Source organism: Molothrus aeneus, chromosome 9, assembly GCF_037042795.1.
Source record: "Molothrus aeneus isolate 106 chromosome 9, BPBGC_Maene_1.0, whole genome shotgun sequence".
In the NCBI taxonomy this organism is placed as follows: domain Eukaryota; kingdom Metazoa; phylum Chordata; class Aves; order Passeriformes; family Icteridae; genus Molothrus; species Molothrus aeneus.
Window position 1 is genome coordinate 24,136,355 of NC_089654.1, and position 18,858 is coordinate 24,155,212.

Sequence of the window (18,858 nt, forward strand, 5' to 3'; positions counted from 1 at the left end):
AATGACATTGAAAAACCTGAAAAGAATTAAGTGCTTTGTGCTTGGTGGTTTTTTTTTAAACTTACTGAGGGAGAATTTCAAACCAGAGCAGTGAAATGGATTTGAAGGAGCCTTTCCAAGCTGGCCATGCTGTGCTGTGTTCAAGGCAGCCTGGATCCAGACACCCACCTGGGGACTTCATATGAACAGTCATATTTTCAAGGCACAGACCCCTTGTTTTCCTCCTGTCCATTCCTTTAATTAATCTCTCTGCTGCTTGTTCCCTCTCCTGCTTTCATTTCTCAATTTCATCTTTTTAGTGGGTTAGGTAATTGCATTTACTGGGTATCCTTCCTGCCAAGCACTGTGGCTGTAATCTTCTCTACCTGAGAAATGGTTTCCTTTAAAAAACCTGGTGTCTGCCTCAAAGCTATGTGTTAATTAAATGAAAACAAAAGGTAAAAAAAAAGTGTCTGTGTGTATATATATATTTTTATATATATACACACATATATATGTATATATGAATTATATAGTTTCAGCAAGCAGAAATCTGGGTAGCTGAAAGAGAGTTATGAGTGCACACTACCAGCACTCTTCTTTGGCTTTGTAATTACAGAGGAGTGCACAAAAGTCTTTAATTATATGATCACATGGCAGGTTTTTTCCATACCATCTCACATATGGTGTTTCCTCAGATCCTGAACACAAAGACAGTGGGAGCAAGGCAGAGATTGTGTGTTTAGCATTAACTGGATTTGGGGATGTTGAGGTTGCATTTTCAAATCTTCCCTGAGATAATGAAATGGCCTCTGTGGCTGTGGTTCCTCTGACCTACCTACAGCTAAGGTAGACCTGGCAGATACAGAGCAGTGGGCCTGTGCCCCTGGTGTGAGGTTAGTTAAAACAATCTTTAACTAATAATGTGATGGAAAATTGTATGTACAACTCCCGGTTTCACAGGGCTTGCACTAGATAACAGCTCAAAATGTAGAGTAGCCTTGGGGACTTTTTGACTAAGAAGAAACCAAGTGGTGGATGGAACCAACAAGAAAAAACAAGTAGAGGGAGCTAAGAAGGAAGCAAGTGAAGGTGGGAAGCAAGTAACCCCCTCCTTGATTTGGCTGCACATCTCCTGCTGTGACAGCTGATGTACAGTGGGTTGTTTCTGTGAGCCACGTGCCAAATTTGAGAATTAAACCTATGGATTTAAACAAGGGAGCTAAATTATGGCTTCATCATCAGCTGCCATCTTTAAACTGGGAGGGATCAGAAAATGCCAGATAGATGATCTGAGACACCTGGGGAGCAGCAGTGCAGGGGTTGGGACAGCACCTTCTGCCACAGGCAGACATCAGGCTGGGAGAGGACAGAGCTACCAAGGGATGGAGAGCTGTGAGCAGCTCTGGAAACTGCTGACAGCACTGGGGAGGGGTTGGGCGCTGATACAGAAACATGAGGGGTTGTGCTTCTCCAGCAGCAAAGATCAAAATCGTGTCCAGGACAGCTAATGGAGCTGTGTTCTGTCAGACCTGTTGGCCTTAGGGATTGCTGCTGAAAGATGTCATGACTTGGGTCTGCAGAGGGAGGTTTGGTAAAGTGGAAGGGAAGTTGCTAAATTTCTTCATGTAGGTATCACCCTAAGGGAGTTAATGTTTCATGAAGCACTGGATATGCCATAGGGCTGCTGGATAGCTTAGGAAGGAGCTACCCCTGTCTCGCTGAATGCCCTTCCAGTTCTGCAGGAATCCTCCATTTAGGGACTGGCTTTTGTTTCACTGAATGTCTCAATCCCTTTTTTCCTCCAAAAATCCAGCCCTAGTGGTCACATCTGCCTTGTGCAGAAGCAGTTGTTGGCGTTCCTTGGATACGTGCCAGAGTTGTGTAGGAAGAAGGAAAAGTGTTTTAGGGTGGTCTTTGCAGATGTGCTGCAGTCTGTGTGGTGTGTTGGTTTTTAAAGAGCTGTTCTGCCAGAGGATTTAGATTTTGTTGGCAGAATTGGTGTGTTGCTCATGCACCTGTTCTCTGTTTAGTATCTGGTGGTGTCCACTGCCTCGACTCCCAGCACTGGCTGCATTTTTAGATTGGAATAAGGTAAGGTAAATTAATTTGGGAAATCTGAATGAGCATTTTCAGATAATCCTTTGACAAAAATGGGTTGGCTTATTTCCTAAGCTACTTTTATTATTCTATTCATGTTAGTATAACCATGATCACTTGGAGCAGGAGTTGCCTGTGAATTGATAGCTTTGAGGGTTGGTAACGAGGAAAACAACAGGCTGCTCACCCAATGCTGGTTGATCTCCAATGAAATTTCACTCCCAGCCCACATCCAAGTGGATCAGAAACCCACCCCCACAGCTGAGCAAATGCTTTAACCCTTTAGACTCAAATGAACCATAGAGCTGCTGCTTCCTGCAAGTGCTTGAAGCTGGACCTAAGAAGATAACTTAGATAACTTCAATTTCTTAATATTTAGTTCAAGAAATATTAATTTGTAAGATTTTTGCAACGACTTTCTCTGACTGTTGACTTTTTTGGGGATTTTGGCGTAACTTCTCTGATATCCAGGCAGTTGATAACCACATAAATAACAGGGTTGGAATAACCTGAGTAGCTCATCTCACCCTTCCAGTCCTCCAGACCAGATGCACATGAGCCTGTGGCACTCAAGGCTGATGACTCAGGTGCTGGAAGCTGCAGCCACCCAGGCAATCTAATTCTGCTCCTTGACTCTCCTGGTGCTCTGTGGTTTTGTTTTTATCCCTGATGTGTAGCCTGGCTCCCTCCAGAGCTGGGCCCACCACTGCTCGTGTCCTCCCCGTGCAGCTGTGGATCTTGGAGTGTTCCTCCTTGCCAGTGGCACTGGGATGGGCTCCAGGAGAGCTCATCCAGCTCCAGCATCCCAGCACAGGCAGGACAGGGAGCTGTTGGAGCCAGTCCAGAGGAGGCCATCAAAATGATCAGAGGGATGGAGCAGCTTTGCTGTGAGGGAGGGCTGGGAGAATTGGATTGTTCAGCCTGGAGAAGAGAAGCTTCAGGCCTTCCAATGGCCTTCCAGTGCCTGTAGGGAGATGACAAAAAAGATGGAGTGACTGTTTACAAAGGGTGGAGTGACAGGACACAGGGAATGGCTTCCCACTGCCAGAGGGCAGGGTTAGATGGGATGTTGGGAAGGAATTGTTCCCTGTGAGGGTGGGCAGGCCCTGGCACAGGGTGCCCAGAGCAGCTGTGGCTGCCACTGGATCCCTGGAAGTGTCCAGGGCCAGGCTGGACGGGGCTTGGAGCACCCTGGGATAGTGGAAGGTGTCCCTGCCCATGGCAGGGGTGGCACTGGATGTATTTTTAAGGTCCCTTCCCACCCAAACCATTCTGGGATGTTTGGCATGTTCTGTGCTCAGCATCTAAGTGGCTCACCTGCTGCTCTGTGTTTCAGTTAAATTGCATCAAAATCTCTTACGGTTCTTAACAAATATTTTTAGAAGAAGCGATTCAGTCCTTTATCTAAATATAGCTTTGAGCTTTCAAGCCTTTGGGAGAGGGGAGCACGTGGAGCTTTGATCTGTGGCATTCACAGCAGCAGGAGCACTTTCTGCACCTGGCAGAACCAAGTGCAGTGCAGAGGAATTTGTTAGACAGAAAGCTCCTGTTTTACAGAACAGACCTGTGGTTTAGCAGGGATGGAGGATAAATCCTGGCATGTCATGTGATAGAAAGGCAAGAGAAACTGCAGAAAAATATGTGGTGCAGGGAGACAGATGAAGGTGTGTTTAGAAACTTCCCTCTTGGTGATATCACTGAAGTACCACTCACCTCCTGCCTGATACTTGATATTGTGCTAAAAATAGAGAAGAGGCTCACCCATCATCCCTCTTGATGACAGTGGAACCAAAACTGTTTGTCCTTAGATGTCTGAAATGGGAATCAGTGTAAATCAGCATTCTATTAATTTACTTTTTTAAAGGCTTGCTGTTTAACCAAGTATTTCTCTGAAAGTCACAGTGACTCTAGATATATTTGACTAAGTTATGCTTTTTTCTGTTGTTGCTCTTTCCTTTAAACTGAGCTGGAATTGATGTCATTGCCAATATTCCCATGGTAAAGGCACTTACAGCCGTGTCTGGAAGTGCTGAAGACATTTTTCTCATGGGAAGCACCACAGTTTTGTGTCCCCCACCCAGTAATTGTTTCAATATTCTAAGTTGATATGCTCATTTATCACTGAAATTGTTATTAATGAGTGCTGTTTTTCTTTGTCACATTGCCATGGCAACTGGGTGACATGTTTGAGTGGAATTATCTGTTTCCAGATGGAGATCTTCATTCATAAGATTTGCCTGCTGAGAATTTTTGCAGCATATTCAACTTCAAAATTCTTCCTCCCTGTGCCTTTCCACAGTTTGGAGCTAGAAGCATTTCTGCTCTCTGGTTTATATCCTGTGATTTTGTGGTGGGTGTTATGCTTGCAATATTTCTGTCTTTTGTGGTTCATTTATGTTGTTTTTCTTTTGATTTAATTGAGTTACTTCTCTTCAACTCAGGATTTGCTGTGACAGTCCTGTAAAGCCATTCCTCCCCCATATGAGTTATTGGAAATTTTCTCATTTTATGTAATACACCACACAATGAAAGAGAGGACTTGATTTTGTTTTTACTCCTGAAAAGGAGCATAAGGATGCATGATATATCACATTCTGAGTGATAGTGTCCTTATTTTTTTATCATATTCACTACTTGATTTTTAGTTCTATACAATAAAGAAGCATGAACATGTTTCACTTTTCTTTTCGATATAAAACTGTATTTAGGGAAAAGACCAAGGTAAATGCACATAGAGTACAAATTTCCTTTATCCTGAACTTCTTACAGTTTTAAAGGTCTTGTTAGCTGGCAGACTTAATGAGGTCCTGCTGGATCTCAGTCAACATTTCAGGATTTCTCTGGATTTGTTTCTGATCACTCACATCAAAATACCTGAAAATGCTGTGTTTGCTTCAGTAGAAATTAGAAGGTAAAACTTAAAAGATGGTTTTTATCATCCTTTACTTCTTCAACTCCAGGCTGCTCTTAACTTAGTGAGCAAAACCAGGTTAGCAGTTTTTTGCACATACCTACAGGAAAGGCATTCAGGGCCCCTTCATCCAACCTGTCTTTAATCCAATTTTCATATTCACCTCAAACTATTAATGACCATACACCTCACGATGTGCTTCCAGGTCTGTGTGTTGTGGAAACATCCCTTTTGCACTTGCAGAGCTTTCATCCTGACAGTAGGTTTAGAACAAGAACAAGCTCATAAATAGCTCAGAATCTGTAGTTTCTGAACACCTTGCCTTATGTGTAAAGTATCTATAGAAGACAAATTTTGTCTTCACCTAGTCAAAAGAAGTCTATATGTCATTGTGTCCTCCCAAAAATAACATAATGCAGTGAAAGACCCATCTTCTGAAAATAATTATTTTATTTTAATTCCTATATTTAATCTATTTGAAATAAAGTATGTTGTCTTACTTGTGAATAAGGCTCTCTGTTACACCAGCAAGCAGTGTCCTCCCTAGCTGTATAATTCTGTATAATTACTTAGCTGTTCTTTTCCCTTGCAAAGTGGAACCATATGTATTCATACCTCCCTCCAGCAAGAGACTACTCAATGCTAACAAATATTTCCAATGTATAATACCAGTGCTCCTTGTTTTAAGGAAGGGATTTTGCCTGTGATAGGGAACTAGGAGAGCTTATGAGTAATGATGTTGCTTCAAATGTAACAAATCTCTGGTCCGCTCCCTTCATTTCTGTGTGTAGCTGATAAAACAGTTGTTATGGCTCAGTTATTACCCAAAATGAAGTTGATCCCTGCCTTTCCACAGGCCAGTGCTGCATTTGCCTTTTGGTTTCACCATGGTGTGTGCAGAGAGCCCCTGGATGGCTGGAGCTGCCTGGAGTTCTGGGCTGTTCATCACTCCCTGAGCCACTGGGGGCTGAGTGCTGGCCCCTCAACCCCTTCCCCAGTGGGTCTCATAACAGGAGATAATCTCTTGGCCTTTAAAGCAGATCCTCAGCTTTAGATTGTGTCAAGGCTTTATTGCTTTTTGAGATACAAGCAGAGATTTCTTCTGCTCAAACACAGGCCATCTATTAGAGCCAGGACATTTATATTAATTTTCTAAGACACTTTGTATTACTAGGCTCATTCTGCCAACATCTGCAGGGGCTTCTTGATTTTTGTTTTTATCTTTATCCACAGAATCACAGAATGGTTTGGATTGGAAGGGATCTTGCAGCCCATCCAGTGCCACCCCCTGCCATGGGCAGGGACATTTTCTAGTGTCCCAGCTTGCTCCAAGCCCTGTCCAGCCTGGCCTTGGACACTGCCAGGGATCCAGGGGCAGCCACAGCTTCTCTGGGCACCCTGTGCCAGGGCCTGCCCACCCTCACAGGGAACAATTCCTTCCCAATATCCCATCTGACCCTGCCCTCTGGCAGTGGGAAGCCATTCTCCTGAGGAGAAGCTGGATTTCTCCAGAGTAAGACTTTCTGTTTGCTGTGGTGGATTCCACTTGTCCAGAATATGTTACGAAAAATTACTGGTTTATTTTTCAAAACCTTCTTGCTGCTGCATATCTTGGGTGTAAATTATTCAGTTGTCTGCACTTCTGCGGTTGGTAGGATGGAGGGGAGAGTAACGCCAGCTGTGCCAGAGATAATTTAATACTTATTGTATCATCAGGAAAGTATTGATGTTTACTAGCACTGTTGGAAATAGCTCTGGAAATACCATAAGAAATCTGTGCAAGGTTTTCTGCCACCAGTTCAGAGCTACTTGATGCATCTGGCAAATGATGCAGCATTTGAAGGATCTGTGCCCATGTGCATTGTGAATTTAAAATTTTTGATCTCTAGGGAGACTCTGTCCTGTCCAGGTGTATCAGAATTTCACATGTCAGTCTGATTATCCTGGCTATCAGTCAGGGACTCCTTGGTGCCCTGGTTGACTTGCTCCAAGGGATGATGTGTCCAAGGAAGCACCATCCCCACAGGATCAGCTGCTGCCTGGATGTGGTGTTTAATCACTTTAATCTCTTGGAATAAGCAGCAGACACATTTCAGGGTTATTTTTGTCATGGAACATCAGCCCCTCCATACCTTCCTCGTTTTCCACAAGGCTGGGCTGAACTTCCTCTCTCCTCCAGTGCCCCTGGACTGGCTGTGGGTTGGGAAATGTCCTTCGTGCTGCTTTCTCTTGCTCATCTGTTTCCCCATTCAGATCCCTGCGTGCCTCTGTGGGAGTTTGATGCTTTTTCTGCGTGTGGGTTTTATTGCTAATCACAACACAGAGCACTGAGGCAGGGAGGAAAATGTAAGTTAGATAATTGCAGTCAATCAACTATTTCTAATTCTCAGGCTTTATTGTGTTCAGCCCTTTTGGGCTTATGAATTGTCATCTCCAGACTAGCTGAATTACACTGGATAAAAAGAAAAAAAACCCAAAACCTCAGAGTTGTTCTCATTTACCAATCTGATAATATTGTCTTAAATTCTTCCATCTGGTTCTGTGTCTCAGATGCTTCTATTTGATAGAATAGTTCCGTTTGTTTGAACTCTATAATAAAGAAAATGTATAGATGTGGATTAGTCCAAATGCAAAACCATGATGTATTTTAAAAAAATAAGATTGTTTTTGAAGCAATTTATTTTTAAAATAAGCCTTACTTTTCAAAGCAAGGCTTATTTAACTTCTAGACTCTGTGGTTAACAGTTTCTTGAAAACAGTTTTGTCCAAATAATATTGATTCTTTTTTTAACAACACAGTAACCCAGAAAAATCCATTTGTGCTTTGTTTTTCCCTTAGTATAAGTGAGAGAAATTGCTTGAAAACCCAAAGAAAAAGAGGGAAGTTTGTGCAGTGCCTTCTGATTTGCCATGGTTTTGTCCTTTATTCCAAGTGAACTTTGTCTCATTTCACATTGTATTAATATTTTCCACCTTTGTGGGATGGAGTTTCTCTTCTGCATTGTTTTTCCTGGGTGTAGGAGGATGGATGCACAACTCTGGGTGTTTTTTCCAATAGACTCACATGCTGCAAAGAACAGCAGAGCAAAAAGTGACTGAGCAAGGGCAGTGTTGGTCCTGCAAGAATTGGATTCACAGGCTGCAGGGAAGAATGATTCTCTCTGAAATCCCTTCTTGTCCTGCCAAGGGAAGAAACCCCTTGTTGGAGCTTTGGGTTTACTCTGGTGTAGCACCTCTATGTTAGGTAACATTTCCATAGTGGCACTAGAGCTGGGGATTCTAGTATTTCAAGAGCTGATAAATATTAAGGATGAACCAAGAATCTTACTTTTCTTATTTATTTTCAGGCTGAATTTCTGTCTGGGTGACATTTGTGTGCAGGAAAAATGGTGGTTGGTGGGGGAAATGGGAAAAGGAAGATGGTCAGCATGGGGCCTTTTCTCCAGAAATCATTCTATGACTGTGCATTGTGTCAGTAGGAAAAACAAAATTTAAAAAAGGACAAAGTGATTATGGTGTGGGTTGGCTTTTTTCTAGCTTTTAACCTACATTTTCAGTATTCTCCATCAGCTTTGCTGTGCAGGGAACACCCATGAGCAGCCTTGTCTTGAGTAGCCACTGTCCATGGCTTGTTGGTCCACTGAGAATGAATATCCAGGGAGGGTGCAGGAGCAAAGAACTTGTTTTTGTTGAACATAATCAACAGAAAACTAGGGATTTGGGAGAGACTGCACACCAAACATCCCTGTTTCCTGGTGCCTTGGCTGTATTAGACCAGAGAGCTACTGAAATTCCTATTGAAGCTTTAGGCAGGAGAAACTTCCTTTGTATTAGTCACATGTAAGCCTTTGAAAAGATATACATGTAATTTTTAGTTGCTTTGCTTAACTAGGGTCTATTCTAGTCAGCTGTTTTGGTTTTAGTTTGGTTTTTATCCCAGCTGCTGAACTACACTGGTTCAAATTTTTTTTTCTTTTTTTTTTTCTTGGTGCTCAGATGAGTATAGGATCAAACCAGTGGAAGAGGTCAAATACATGAAAAATGGGGGAGAAGATGATCAGAAAATAGCAGCCAGGAACCAAGAAAACTTGGTAAGGATTGAACTTATCACTTCTCTAATGAACTAACGTGGCTCTGCTTTTGTAATGGAATATGCAGCACCCTCCAGCTCCGGCTTGTGCACAGCAAGAGGATTTTCTCCAAAATGTCACAGCTCCCTGCAAAGCTCTCATGGAAGGTGCAAAATGCAACTTTTTCCTGCTTGTCTTTCTGAATTAGGCTTTACCTGATCTTGGAGTGAGTGCCTTCATGATTTTAAGTCACTCTCCTTCCTTGCAGATCCGAAAATACCCTTTATTTGGAAATACGTGTGTCTGTGTTACAAACGAGCTGGAGTAAAACAGCACTTCTCTGCCATTAAGAAAATGACCTACTTATGTAGATACTTGCTGGTTTTCTGTATTTTAAAATTCCCAAGGAAGGCAATTTGGAACAGAAAGAAACAATATATTCATAACACAGCAGTCACAAAAGTCATGTGTGTTTCTTTTACCCCGATTCGAGCACTTTGCCAGCTTGTAGTTCCATTAAGGGAAGGCAATCACAGGCAAACTCTTAGAACTACTTGAAATAACTTAGATGCTGTTGAAGCAGCTTAAAAATCACAGTTGAGTCACTTCTGGCATTTCTGAGAAGTTGTTTCTTCTCTTCCAAAGCTGAAGGACTGTAGGTTTTGTTATTGGCTGGCTGGGGCTTTGACCAGTCGAAGTTTTCAAAGACATCCCACAGTTCTTGTAGCTGGGTGCAAGTTTTCACATCTGGTTCCACTCATTCAGTGCAGCTTTTCTTCACACAGAATGGTTGGGTTTTCTCCCCTCCATCTGTAGGTCCAGAGGGGAAACTGCAGCAGCAGATTCCAGTGGAACCATAACCATTATCACCAGCTGAGGATTTGCCTTTTGCCATGATTGGGCAGCTGTAGAAAAATCCACTGTTTGGGATTTTTGACTTTTGATGGAGATGTGAGCTCCAGCAACTTGGCTACTTTATATTTCCTCTCCTAGACACACATACATTACACAACTACAAGTGCATTTCTGTAGTAAATGGAGTTTATTTTGCTGCCCTGTCCTGTGGCTGAGCAGCAGGCAATATGATTTCTTCTTCAACCTCCAGATCAGCCATTTGCTACCTGCAATTTTGGTGCAATAGCTGGTGCTCCAATGGGTGGTGCAACTTGAGCTCGGAGCAGGATTTAGAGGTTTTTAACAGATTGCTGGGGAGTCCTGTGCAGGGCTGGGAGTTGGAGTCAGTGGTCCCTGTGAGTCCCTTCCAGCCCTGGATATACTGTGATTCTGTGTTAGATTTTCCACTGGCCTTCAGCTGTAGTTAAATGAGAATATTTGCAGAAGGTCCCATGTCAGAGCAGGGAAGAGCTCAGGAAAGCTCAGGTCTGCTGGGGTGACACACTTGCTGAAGGTCTGTTCAAAACAAGATCAAGCTGTTTTGCACTTTGCTTGGTGCTAGGTGTCTTGTAGCACCCAAGTGTTCTCCTGATTAAATGTAGGAAGAGCACAGTGCTTCTCATTTTATTATTGGTGGGTCATGTTTGATGGGAGCAGTGAGTTTGTTGGAAAATGGCACAGTAAGGATTTGGAAGGGTAGTGTAGGTCTTCTGTCGTGTTTATCAGGAGAAAAAAAAAAAAAGGCAATAACACAACAAAGTCTTCAGCCAGACAGGATGGATATGCCTTAAAACAAAAACTGTCTTGCCCACCAAAAAGGCTTTATTTTCCTTTTCCTCATCTTTCTGTAAGGAGATTACCTTGTCTGTAATATATGCATCTTTTTAATCCTGGGAATTGTCAAGTCCTCATCACTTCTGGTTTTTTTAAAGGGGTTTCACTATTGGAGTTCTCCTTAGTAAACATGTTTTAGCTCACTGCTTAGAGGATGGGTTAAGCTACCCATCACTGAGGCTTTAATTTCCTTAGTGTGTGAGAAGTTGGCAAGCACTTACATAATCCCATCTTATCATCAGCCATTTCCAGGCAACTGAAATTTTAGGAACAAGAAAAGGCGGTGGGAGAATCGACTGGCCCTTTTTCCTCCTCTCTTGTTTCTTAACCCCACATTTCTTTAATGTCATGGGGCTGTAAATGCACATTCCCTTTAGAAACACAGCTCAGATGAGAGGTGTAACCTCAGTGGCTGGGTGGGTTATCTTATCCCCTGATACTGGTGCTTGAATTGTGTTATTCAGATGCCATTGAATTTTTCAATCCCATTATCATCTCTGTTACTTTTTTAAGGTATTTTGAAGTCTTGCTTAAAAAAAAAATCTCAGCTCAAGTGAAAATAAACCTGCTTCCCTTGTATCTTAGGCTCTTTGATGTGCTGCCATCTCTGCCTTTGGTGCTGCAGTATTTCTGAGTCAGGGGGAAAGAAGGTGACATGAGTAGATGAAGAGAATGGGAGGGCATGGCAGTCATCAGGGATGCTGTCATTTCACACTGGGTGCTGAGGCCAGACTCCCAGGCTTTGGTTCTGCTTGAGGAAGGGCCAGAGAAGGGCTGGTACAATGTGGGTATCTGTGGGAGAGATGAGGCTCTGTCAGTGAATCACCACCTTCTCAGCTTCAACCTGAGGCTTAAGCAGAGCTCCACACTTGGGCAGGTCTGGCACAGTGAAGCAGAAATGCTCCAAAGACACAGTGCCAGCAGGAATGGCTGTGCTGGGGCTGTCTGCCAGGGGAAACATAAGATGCTCCATGGGAAGACATTTTCTGCTGGAATCAAAGGCCCCTTTGGATTAAAATGTAGGCTTTTGACAAAGGGGAAAAAATAAGAAAATATAAACTAGGTTTGTTTTCCTTCCTTTGTATCCATAGGCCTGATTCACTTCTTTAGTCAGGTTTCTCCAGTTCTCCACCTGCCACGGGGATCTCTCTGCTCCTGGTTTCATTCTAGGTACCTCTAACACCTTCCAGAGCAGCCTCCACCTTCAAAACAAAGCCAGAGTCATTGCACTTGAGCTGGCAGTCCCACATCCCATCCACATCCCAGCCTGCAGGGTGGGAATGGGATGTAGCAGGACCAGGCACTGCAGAGCTGGGCTGCACTGGATGCTGTCACTGTGCCACGTGCTTTGGTGGCTGCTCAGCTAAACCAGGGCTGTTTGGAGGCAGAACAGTGAAGAACTAGCAGATAGGTGAAAGACAGAAGTAATTTGTACTGCATATTATATGTATTTTTAAATAACAAGTGTTGCTTTGTGCATATATATATATATATATATATATATATATATATATAACATGGGAGCTGTGCTAATTTTCTTGTGAGATGATGCATGGAAGGTAATGTGTGTGCTATTATTCCTGGAGGTAAATGAGCAGCTAGGATGGTTATTTCTGAGTTCAGAAGCAGAAGGCCTGGCTGGGATGGTTTGTTGGGATGCTGGACTTTGTCTCCATGCCCAGCTTGGTGCCAATGTGCCACATGTGGTGCTGAACTCCAGCTTGTGTTAAAACTAAACTTCAGCTCCCCAGGACTCCACAGGAGCTCTACAGAACCTCTCCTGCATTTCCCTGTCTTTGTGGGGGAAGGTTTTATGCTAAGCCTTCTCCAAAACAATGGGAGTTTTACCACTCAGCAGATCTGGGTGGGGTTTTTTTGGCCCTAAGGATTAGCCAAAGCTAAGGGTGGATTTGTCACTGTGAAAGCTAAAATGCCAAACTCAGGCAGTATTAATATTTTACAAGCAGGTATGACCAAAATAAATAACATATTAATAAAGACCTATTAACTTTTTGTTTGGAGGGGACTGTTTAGCTCTTACACCATCATGTTAAATATACAGAGTACAATTACATAACAGCCTTTTTAATACTCATAATAGGGCAGATTTAATTGTCCTCATTTCCATACTCTCACAGCACTCCTGGCTTTCCATTGTAAAATATTTCTGCCAGAAGAGGTAAAATGAGAAGGTGTGTGGTATTTCTGCAGCTTAGCATTGCTTTGGCAAACTTCAGGAGCTGGATCAATTTTCCTGTGAACTGGGCTGTCATAGTACAGATATCCCTGAAAATACCAAATCCCCAAAGCTGAATTTCTTTTCTGTTGGGTAGTTATCTTGATATTTATGGCAGTTCAGGTTTTGGATGTTTTTATAAGTTTTATTCATCATTTTCTGGGCTGTACTGGCACAAAAGGCCAGTTACTGGGATTTTTATGCTTTGTTATCCAAACCCCTAAAACAATTAGATATAATCCTGTGTTTCATCCTGGAGTTCCGTGGTGAAATTGCATGTTAGAGCTTGAGATGAATTCCTGCTGGAGCTGGGAGAAAATTGCCTCTCTGTTGCTCTTGCTACCTCTCACTCCACCTTTAATAACAATGTTTTGCTTTTTGTTTTACCCAATTTCCACAAATTTCCACTCCACTTACCTGCAAATGTGATTTTTGTCTCTCTTGAGCTTCTTAGTCCAGCTGCTGTTCTCCATTTATCACCCAGCTCCACATTACTTGGAATTGCAAACCCCCTGCCTCCCTGACTCTGTATTCAACACCAGTTATCATTTTCTGTAGTGATTTGTATAAAGTAGGCAGTAATATCTGATAGATGAAGTGTGTGAAATTAAAAGCCTGGCAGAAAATGCAGAGTGAAACACCTTAATAACCATATAAAATGTAATATGTGAAAGGGAAGACCCCTATTTAAATATATATATTACACACAAGATGTAAAATGCATGTTATAGATACATCAATCATAGATATTTTTGATGTGCAGTGCCAATATTGGTATATGTTGAATTCCACATCCATTTAGGAAAATACATTCTAATTCTATTACCAACCTGCCCAATCTAGCTGCTAAAAAAACTAAATAAAAAAGAAATAAGCCAGCTAAAAGAAATAGAGTAGCCACCACTGAGTTTATTGGGGGTATTTGTGGTGTTTTCCTTTCTACAGATGTAAAATACCACAAGGGCAAATTTAAGCATGGAAATAGAATTAATTTGGTACTTTAAAATACTTAAAGCCAGTGCTGCTTATTATTGCTAGGTAAGCTTTGAATTGCAGTGTTTTAAATGAATAACTGCATTTCTATTTCAGCACTGGTGCAGTACATTGGTGAAGAGCTTTTTAAAAACTGAAGTTAGCACATATTAATGCATATTCCAGTGTGAGGATTTCTCTCCCTAATGTCCTAATTATTTATTTCAAACCACTGTGCCGTGGCAGTGTTTCAGAACACACCATTTCAGGATAGAACCTGCTCATGCTCTGCTTATAAGGGGAAAGAAACCAAAAAATGCCCGAGAGCCTTCAAGCCCTTAGAAAGAAGAGGTTTTCCTGGGTTTTGTCCATTCTGAAGAGTTGGGGTGTGTTAAATCCTGTGCTGGCCCCTTGTTTGCTTTCCTTGCTGCTTGTGACATTCTCCAGGAGCCCTGTTCCACCAGCACAGGGTCAGCTCCAGTTCAAGTGTTGGGAAAACTTCATCCTGTTGGTTCATTATCCACTCTAAAGGATGGATATCTAGAAATATATTTTCTATATATAAAAGAGAGGGTCTTAATTTCTCTGCACCTTGCCCCCCTTATTTCCCTGTGCGCTTTCAGATCACAGAATCCCAGGTTGGTTTAGGTTGGAAGGAGCTTAAAGCTCATCCAGTGCCACCCCCTGCCATGGGCAGGGACCCCTTCCACGGTCCCTGGTTGCTCCAGGCCCCATCCAAGCTGGCCTTGGGCACTTCCTGGGATGGGGCAACTGTGCCAGGGCCTCCTCACCCTCACAGAGAGGAGTGTCTGCTCAGTAACTCACCCAACCCTGCCCTCTGTGAGCTTGAAGACACTTCCCCTTGTCCTGTCACTCCAGACCGTTATCCAAATTCCCTCTCCGCCTCTCTTGGAGCCTCTTTAGGTATGGAGTGCCAGTACATAGAGATGTAGCATTAAGTGTGTATATAGATATAGATATATATATAGATATAGATATATATAGGCTCATCTTAATGAAAAACTTGGAGATGTTGTTGGTTCTTGTGTTGGAGTCCAGGCAGGGTGAAACCCACAAAAAGCCACAGCAAAATGCAGCTTGGGTCATTGTGGCAGGGGAGAAAGAAATTGAGACACTCTTTTTCTTCAGGTCCTGGGGCATGGGAGTGCTAAAAGGATAAAAGGACAAAGTGAGCATCAGCAGATGTGCCTGGAGGTGGGATAATGTGCAGAGGTTCCTGTGGTGTTCATCCACACAGCGCCTGTGCTGCTGAGAGTGAGGAGAGAGCAGGAATGGAGGGCTCCAAAGCCAGCCTGCACCCCAGCACGTTTTCCCACAGGGACAGGCATCCACTTTGCCCAGGTGCTGTGTCAGCCAAAGCCCAGGGCCCGGGGCAGCTCTGTGGGAACAGGTCCCACAGGTTCCTCACAGCCCAGCATGGAGCTGCTCCACATCTGGACTCGCCTCCCTCCACCCAAAGAAACAAACCACAAAACAAAAGCCGCCGCTACAAAAGCCGCAGCTCCAAAATCAGCGAGTAAAGGGAAGCCAGGGATTAAAATTCAAAAGTAAGGAGGTGCAGGAGGGAGGGGTGTAACACCAAGTTCCTTCTGCCCGAGGTGGCAGGGTTCACCCTGGGATAGAGGTGGGTGGGTGGGCACCCCTGCCCCGGGCACCTGCGAGGGCAGAGTGGGGATTCCTCCAGACAGAGCCATTCTGAGCAGTGCTGGGACAGAGGGGGCAAAGCAGGGCTGGGCCCCACTGGGGGAAGGTGCATTCCAGACCCAGGGAGGAAAATACCTCTGTAGTTCTGGATTCCTCATACCCCATCCCTGAAAGTGTCCCAAGGCCAGGCTGGCCAGGGCTTGGGGCAGTTGGTGATAGTGGGAGGTGTCACTGCCCATGGCAGAGGGTGGGACTGGGATGAGCTTTAAGGTCCCTTCCAAGCCAAACCTTTGTAGGATATGAAGAGAAATTTGGCATTCTACTTTTATAAGCTGATACCTAGAAAACTCCCTGGAAATACACGGTATTTTTTCCAGTCTTTGTTGACAGGGCCTGGGTTGGTACATTTTGCACTGCATGCCATCTGAGGTTCCCTTTCTCAGAGAAATGAGAATTATAGAATCATCTTCTGGATTTCTTTTTTCCCCCAGAGCCTGAGATCCTAAATGAATGCTGCCCTATCACTATCAGTGCTAAGTAATTACAGCATTTCAATTTTCATAACCCAGCCTCTCCAGTGTTTTTTGCAGCTGAAATAGAAGTGCACAGAAAGGACATTGCTGCTGGAGCCAGTTATTTTAAACGCTGTGCAATTAGCTCATTTCCATATTGCTCATTTCATTTCAAATTTGCATTGATATTCTTCAAAGAATGGTTTCTCATAATGAATTTATGACAGTTTTAGCTCATTCCACTTACGGGTCACTACATATTATATAGACATCAAAGTAAACGATTGCACTGGGTATTAATATTCTTCTTCTGGATTCCATTAAAATGGTTCTGGTGAGGAAGTATTCATTTTTTTCCTCCAGTATTTAATTTTGAAAATTTCGAAGATAAATGAACATCATTAATAAATATTTTTAGCAAGTCAGAAAATCATACAAAAGTTGTTGAGCTCCAGGTGCATTGCTTCAGACCAGACCTTGTTTCCTTCTTCCCCCTTTGTTGAATAAATCTGCACAGTGCCCTGTGGAGAGGTAGAATGATACCATTTCTCAAGTTCTTGATAATTTTAAAGTAGAAAGCTTAAAAATATGTAATTCTATTTCTTTCAAAGTGTGTTAAAATAACAGTGTCCAGGAGCAACATGTAATTGTGGGCTTGATGATGGAGAAAATGTATCAGTGATGGGCAGCTCTCAGGAACACAGTTCAGGACCAGCCCACATCGCTGGTGGAAAGGATTCTTGCAAAACCTGCAGAGACATTCCCACTGTCACTTGTGGAAGCAGGTCATTTTCCATACAGCTTCTGTTCTTTCCTTGCCTGTATTATTTTAACAGGTGAATTTCTCCCTGGGATTTTTTCCCCCCCTCTCTGGGAAAGCTGATGCTGTTGAGGAGGATGGACACAGGGCTGTTGGTGAAACAGAGGAGTCAGCAGTCATGGCAAGGTGTCAAGTTCTTGATTTAAGAGTTTCTTCCATGATTGTGAGGACCATGAACCTTCAGATTCTTTTTCATTCTTCTTATTTTTTTAAAGAACATGAGCATCTCCACACTTGCAGAACTGAAGCTTTAAGAAAGATGAGCTGTAGGATTTTGCAAGCTGTCAGCAAGAGAAGAGGATATAGAAGCTCTCTGTATCCTCTGTTTTGGTACTTGCTATTCAGCAATTGCCTAGTAGCAATTGCCTAGTAGGTGTTAATTATTAACTCTGCTGTTTGGAACAGAGGATGAGGCAAGATACAGACAGAATGGATCGTGCAGAAATACCTAAAATCATCAGTCACTGATAGAGACTAAAGCTGTAAATGCAGGTAACTGCTGTGGCCTGGGAGTCTGAGTTTGGAGCACTCCTGACCAGTGGTGAGCTCTGATCTTCTGACCTCCTTGTGATAGTGGCAAACTCAGCCTTTCATCTGTTCACATTTAATTACAGATATAATGTGGTCCGCTCACACTTTCTTTTAAGAGACTCCTAGAGTCAAAGTGGTTGTGGTGGAAATGTAGGGTCTGGGATTTTCATATCTGGTGAGCTGCTAATTTCAGACTGTTGTAGAGCATGGAGATAACAACAAATTCATCCCTAGGTGCTTCATTACGTGTTTACCCCTCCAGCCTTTGTGATCTCTCAGTTTCAGTAGTCACTGCTTTGGTTAACTTTCCATCTATTAGGCAATTTTATGCTCACATCATCCTTGAGCAGGAACATTCCCACCACTGCAAGCTGGAGTTTTGTGTTTGCTTGTTCCATGTTTTGGTTGTGCTTCACCACTAGATGTGAGCAAAGGTGGGAAACGTTTGACATTTGTAGTGGAGAAAATGGTGTTTTGCTCAAAATTACTTGAAACTGTGGTGAACATTTTTGAGTGGACTTCTTTTCTTCTTAACTCTTCCAGGGAAATGCAGGGGCTGGGCTACCCAGGCTGAGGCTTTTTGAGATGTGAGGGCACACATCAGCAGGAAAGATCTTGATTTAATGTTGTCTTCTCTAGAGAAAGGAAAAGAGAGCTGCTGGGGAAGCTCATTAGCTGCATTAACAGGTCCTTTAGCTCTTTAGCCTTAATTGCTGTGTGCTCAGGGTGACAGGGTTGGCAGATCCAGGTTTCCCCAGGAGCTGGTGTGAACCTGGGATGTGTTCTGGGAGCATCCCAGAAGGGCACAGCAGCCTCACCACAGCCTGCCCAGGGCTGCAGCCATGGCATGACCCTCAGGGAGCTGGTGGGTGACCCAGGAGGGGGATTTATCCCTGGTGGGTCACCCAGGAGGGGGATTTATCCCTGATGATGGGTTAAAGCAGGATGGGTGTGTGTGCAGCTCCCCCAGGAAAAAGGAGCTGGGCTGCCTGTAGCTGAACTAGAAGTGCTTCAGCCACCTCCAGGAATAAAACAGTGAGTGTGTCCATCCTTCTGCACTGTGTATTCCTGCAGCAGGGCTGGAAGGAGTTCAGCCTGGTTTGTTTTTCATTGTAATTGAGCTTTTGGACTTTGGTTGTTTCCCTTTGATTTTGTGGATAGCCAAGACCAGCTGCTCTGCAGGCAGCTGGGAGACTCAAATGTGTGTTGGAAGGGATTTCTGCATTTCAGCTGGTGGAAAGAAGAGTAAGCAATTGGACTGGGAGGAGGGGAAACAATGTAAGAATATAACATTCAAGAGTTCAGGATTTTTTTAAGTAAGAAAAAGTCAGGGA

General features: G+C 43.3%; 1 protein-coding gene across 1 annotated transcript in view; it reads left to right on the top strand.

Annotated features, from left to right (window-relative positions):
• The window catches only part of C9H1orf21 (chromosome 9 C1orf21 homolog), a 103,072-nt gene that overhangs the window by 52,983 nt on the left and 31,231 nt on the right, over positions 1–18,858 (top strand). Inside the window, exon 3 of the mRNA XM_066555947.1 lies at positions 8,987–9,081. Within this exon, the coding sequence (XP_066412044.1) occupies positions 8,987–9,081 (95 nt within the window). The remainder of the gene's footprint in view (positions 1–8,986; positions 9,082–18,858) is intronic.